This window comes from Eimeria necatrix, genomic scaffold (assembly GCF_000499385.1).
Source record: "Eimeria necatrix Houghton genomic scaffold, Enh_scaff1529, whole genome shotgun sequence".
Classification (NCBI taxonomy): Eukaryota; Apicomplexa; class Conoidasida; order Eucoccidiorida; family Eimeriidae; genus Eimeria; species Eimeria necatrix.
Window position 1 is genome coordinate 1 of NW_013652236.1, and position 5245 is coordinate 5245.

At 59.9% G+C, this 5245-nt stretch overlaps 3 protein-coding genes across 3 annotated transcripts; 1 reads left to right on the forward strand and 2 right to left on the reverse strand.

Annotated features, from left to right (window-relative positions):
• Positions 1–243, reverse strand: ENH_00016430 (Histone H3, related; the record flags this gene model as incomplete). The annotated part of the gene is made up of 1 exon (XM_013579196.1): positions 1–243. A coding segment is annotated over one exon (243 nt), but the record flags the coding sequence as incomplete, so codon positions are not given.
• A 447-nt stretch (positions 244–690) lies between these two features.
• Positions 691–1080, forward strand: ENH_00016440 (histone H2A, putative; the record flags this gene model as incomplete). Its single annotated transcript, XM_013579197.1, has 1 exon — positions 691–1080. The coding sequence occupies one exon, from the start codon at positions 691–693 to the stop codon at positions 1078–1080; it is 390 nt and encodes a 129-aa protein (XP_013434651.1).
• A 1160-nt stretch (positions 1081–2240) lies between these two features.
• On the reverse strand, positions 2241–4824 carry ENH_00016450 (hypothetical protein, conserved; the record flags this gene model as incomplete). Its single annotated transcript, XM_013579198.1, has 2 exons — positions 2241–4411; positions 4695–4824. The coding sequence occupies 2 exons, from the start codon at positions 4822–4824 to the stop codon at positions 2241–2243; spliced, it is 2301 nt and encodes a 766-aa protein (XP_013434652.1).
• Positions 4825–5245: the final 421 nt, after the last annotated feature.

The following is a 5245-nucleotide window of genomic DNA, read 5'->3' on the forward strand; positions in this document are numbered from 1 at the left end:
CGTCTTGAAGTCCTGCGCGATCTCCCGCACCAGCCGCTGAAAAGGCAGTTTTCGAATTAACAGATCTGTGGACTTTTGATATCTTCGAATTTCTCTGAGAGCCACAGTGCCGGGGCGGTACCTGTGGGGCTTTTTGATGCCTCCGGCCACGGGGGCGGACTTGCGGGCGGCCTTGGAGGCGAGTTGTTTGCGGGGGGCTTTGCCCCCCGTGGACTTGCGGGCGGTTTGCTTCGTCCGCGCCATTTGCTGCTGCTGCTGCTGCTGCTGCTGCTGCTGCGGGGAGAGAGAAGGGTCGGCTTGGAGAGATGTTTTCCAACTGAGGGGATGGGGGGGAGGAGGGCTGCTGCTGCTGCTGCTGCTGCGGGGCAAGAGGGGCGCGCAGCGACGCGCGCAGCAGCGGGGGGGGCGCGCAGCGCGCGCTGCTGCGGCTGCTGCTGCTGCTGCTGCGCGCACCCGTGCGAACGGTGCGACGCGGTGCGAAGTTGTAAGCTGCTGCTGCTGCGCTGCTGCTGCTGCTGCTGCTGCTGCAGCTAGCCGCCGCAGCAGCAGCTCGCCGCCGCGGCGACGAGCGGCCCCCCTGCCGCGTCGCCGCGCGCCGCTGCTGCAGCAGCAGCAGCCGCGGAAGCGGCGTTTTCGCAGAAAATTCTTTTCTGTTTTCGACGCAAATAAGAAATAAAAGCACTTTCGAAAATGTCGGCCAAGGGAAAAGGCGGACGCGCCAAAAAAAGCGGCAAAAGCACCAGCAAAAGCGCCAAGGCCGGCCTGCAGTTCCCCGTGGGCCGCATCGGCCGCTACCTCAAGAAGGGCCGCTACGCCAAACGCGTCGGCGCGGGGGCCCCCGTCTATATGGCTGCAGTTTTGGAATATTTGTGTGCAGAAATCCTCGAACTTGCGGGAAATGCCGCGAGAGATCACAAAAAAACTCGAATAATCCCGCGGCACATCCAGCTGGCGGTGCGGAACGACGAGGAGCTCAGCAAGTTCCTGGGCGGGGTCACCATAGCTTCCGGGGGAGTTATGCCCAACGTCCACTCCGTGCTGCTTCCCAAGAAAAGCAAAAGCAAAAAAATGTCCCAGTGAGCTGCAGGGGGGCCCCCGGGGGCCCCCAGCAACGGGCTCCGTGACCTGCGCACGCGCCGCAGTTTGCGGCGCGTTTTGAGGCCCTGAAGCCGCTTTTTGGGACTTTGTGCCGATTTTCCACAACATAAACTCCTTTTCGGAGAATTAAAGTCCTTTTCGAGACCCAAAGGCCGCTTTTTCGCCCCCTTTTGCCACTCCGCGAGATTTACTGAGGCCCGCCGCGCGCACACGGTGTACAGACACCCGCGCGCCGCCCTCTTCTTCCCCTTAGGCTTCTCTAGAAGCCACCCTTTCCTCCTCCTGCTGCAGCAGCAACTGCTGCTGCTGCTGCTGCAGCAGCAGCTGCGCATGCCCGCCAGAAGACACCCCGCAGACACCGTCGTTGTCCCGCGCTGCTGCTGCTGCTGCTGCTGCTGCTGCTTCCTGCTGCAGCAGGATCCCGTGTGTGCTGCGGCAGCGCTAAGAGGGGGGCGCAGGGGGCCCCAGGGCGAGGGTTGCTGCGGAGGCGCTGCGCTGTTGCTCTGCAGCAGCAGCAGCACCTCGTGCTGCAGCAAATGAGAGGGTCGTTTGCTGCTGCAGGCTGCAGCAGCAGCAGCAGCAAGGCTGCAGTGGCGTTTTCGCTGTGTCTTTTCACACACAAAGCGGCCCACGAGCTAGTTAAGGCGTGTCTTTCTACGTAGCGAGCGTGCTGCCAGCGCTAGAAGCAGAAGCAGCAGCAGCAGCAGCAGCAGCAGCAGCAGCTAATGAGTGAGTTTAGGGGTACTACTGGCCTACTTGCTAGCTAGCTAGCTAGCTAGCTGCACTGCAAAGCTGTCTAGAGAATTTAGTAATCAGAGTTTGGAGCAAACAGTGCGGCTGTTTCCACACGGGCTCACGCTGCTGCTGCAGCAGCAGCTGCTGCTGCTGCTGCTGCTGCAGCAGCAGAGAGCAACGGCCCAGCGCCGCGCCGCTGTTGCACAGGGGCGCCCACGGGCCCTCTGAGCTGCTGCTGCTGCTGCACTACTGCGCAGCAGCATCTGCTGCTGCTGCACTTACTGCGCAGCAGCATCTGCTGCTGCTGCACTTACTGCGCAGCAGCATCTGCTGCTGCTGCACTTAACTGCGCAGCAGCATCTGCTGCTGCTGCACTTACTGCGCAGCAGCATCTGCTGCTGCTGCACTTACTGCGCAGCAGCCTCCGCTGCAGCAGCCTCTGCTGCAGCTGGTTCTGCCGGAGCGGGCGCTGCTGCAGCAGCCTCTGCTGCAGCTGCCTCTGCTGCAGCTGCCTGAGCTGCAGAAGGCTCTGCTGCAGCTGCCTCTGCTGCAGCTGCCTCTGCTGCAGCAGGCTCTGCTGCAGCTGCCTGAGCTGCAGAAGGCTCTGCTGCAGCTGCCTCTGCTGCAGCAGGCTCTGCTGCAGCTGCGTCTGCTGCAGAAGGCTCTGCTGCTGTCTCTGCTGCAGCGGGCTCCTCTGCAGGTGCCTCCGCTGCGGCTGTATCCGCTGCAGCAGCAGCAGCTGCGCTGGCTTGCTGCTGCTGCTGCTGCTGCTCCTCCGGTTGCTGCGCGGCCTCGTCTTGCTGCTCGGGCTGCTGCTGCTGTTGCTGCTCCTCTTGCTCCTGTTGCTGCTGCTCTGGCTGCTGCGGCGCCTCCTGCTGCTGCTGCTCCAGCTGCTGCTCTAGCTGCTGCTGCTGCGGAATAGATTCAATGAGGTCGCTAATGCCTGTAATGGGGCTGGGCTTTTGCTGCAGCAAGTCCCTGTAGTGGTGTGCTTCAAGTTGCTGCTGCAGCGCCTCTTGCTGCTGCTGCTCCTCTTGCTGCTGCTGCGGCTCTGCTGCTTCTGCCTGTCGCAGCGTCACGGTTGCGTCATCTTCCTCTGCTGCTTCTGCTTCTGCTGCTGCTGCTTCTGTTGCTGCTGCTGCTGCTGCTGCTTCTGCTGCTGCATCTGAGCTCCTGGGCAGTGGCAGCCAAGCAGGGGTTGGAAGGTTGCCGAAGATATTCGCTAGAGGCCCGCGGCCGCTGCTGCTGCTGCCGCTGCCGCTGCCGCTGCCGCTGCTGCTGCTGCTGCTGCTGCTGCTGGAGGGGTGCAGCCAGCTGGGCAGCCAAGAGGGCAGGTTCAGCAGCGGGAGCAATTCCTCCTGCTTTTCCGGCGGCTGCTGCTGCGGCTGCTGCTGCTGCTGCGGGGGCTGCTGCTGCTGCTGCTGTTGCTCTGGCTGCGGCTGCGGACGCCACTGCTGGGGGAACTGCTGCTGGGGATGCTGCTGCTGCGGAATCGGGAAAGCAGGCTGCTGCTGCTGTCCCTGGTAGTGCTGCTGCTGCTGCTGTGGGCCCTGCGGGTAGTTGTGCTGCTGCTGCTGCTGTGGGCCCTGCGGGTAGTTCGGCTGCTGCTGCTGCTGCTGTGGGCCCTGCGGGTAGTTCTGCTGCTGCTGCTGCTGCTGTGGGCCCTGGAGGTAGTTCGGCTGGTGGTGTGGGAGCTGCGGACGCTGCTGCTGCTGCTGCTGCTGCTGCTGCTGCTGGGGATATGGCTGGTACTGCTGCTGCTGCAGCGGGTTCTGCGGGTGCTGCTGCTGCTGCTGCGGATAAGGTTGATACTGCTGCTGCTGGTAGGGATAAGGCTGATATTGCTGCTGCTGCTGCGGGTGCTGAGGGAATTGCTGCTGCGGCAGGTGCTGAGGGAATTGCTGCTGCGGCAGGTGCTGCTGCGGATAGTTGTTCTGATACTGCGGGTACTGCTGCTGCAGCATCGGTGGCTGCTGCTGCTGCTGCTGCTGCTGCGGATACTGCTGCTGCTGCGGTGCAAACTGATGAGGCGGCATGGGCAGATGGTGGTGCTGATGCTGCTGCTGCTGCTGCTGCTGCTGCTGCTGACTGTGTGGTCCTCTTAGCCTTTGCTGCTTTTGGAACTCCTGAAGGGTCATCGTTTTAAGCGGTCGTTCTGGCTGTTGCTGCTGCTGCTGCTGCTGCTGCTGTTGCTGCTGCTGTTGCTTCTGGGCCTGTCTCTCCTGCTGCATCTTGTGAAAGTCTGCTATAGTCATGGCCTTGGGCCTCTGCTGCTGCTGCTGCTGCTGCTGTTGCTGCTGCTGCTGTTGCTGCTGCTGCTGCAGGCGCTGCTGCTGCTTTTCCTTTTGCATCATCTGAAAGTCCGCTAGGGTCATTGCCTTTGGCGCAGCTTGCTGCTGCGGCTGCTGCTGCTGTGGTTGCTGCTGCTGCTGCTGCTGCAAATTCCTGCTTAGAGCATTTGGGTTTGTGGTTCCCTGGTGCTGCAGCTGCTGCAGCACCTGCTGCTGCTGCTGCTGCTGCTGCTGCAGCAGCCGCAGCTGCTCGTTCGCAGCGCCATGGGCAGGATACGGGCGACCACCTGCAGCAGCAGCAGAAGCAAAAAGAAGCAAAGACACAAAAGGAGGCAGCAGCAGCAATAAGCAAAAGGGCAGCAGCAAAAAGGCGAAAGAAGCAGCAGCAGCGCCAAAGAGAGAAACTGGACATGAACAGCAGCAAAAGCGAAAAACAGAACTAAAAAGAAAAGAAAGTGAATGAGATAATAAAAATATAAAATTAAAATTGAACCGAAAGACAAAAAGAAAGATAATAAATACATAAAATTAAAATGGAAATAAAAAGACAAAAAGAAAAAAAAAGCTCACCATTGAGCCTACGCAGCTGGCAGAGGGGGCAGTCTGGTGCTGCAGCAGCAGCAGCAGCCGCGGGGGAAGCCAGCAGCAGCAGCGCAGCAGCAGCAGCAGCAGCTGCTGCTGCGTTCAGGAGCGTCTTCATCGTGGTGTATGTACACTCCGCAAGCCGCGCTGCACTGCTCTGCCTGCAGCAGCAGCAGCAGCAGCAGCAGCAGCAGCAGCAAAAGAAGCACAAAGAGTTGCTGCGACGGAAGAAGCAGCAGCAGCAGCAAAACCCTAAAAAAGGGCATGCAAGCAGCAAACTGCAGCATGGCTATAAGGCAGAAGCAAAGGGAAAAGAAGTTCTTCTTGACTTAAAAATAACATTATAATAAGATCAACACTAAACCCTAAACCCTAAACCCTAAACCCTCAAGGAACAGCATGGACAGCGAAATAAGAGGAATTTGTGTGCAGCAGTTGGGGTGTACGTACACCTCAGCTCGCCTGCTGCTTATTCGGCTCTTTTCCCCTTTTTCTCTTTTGGTGTCTAGACAGTTGAAAAGTGGAAATTTCCCCTTTTT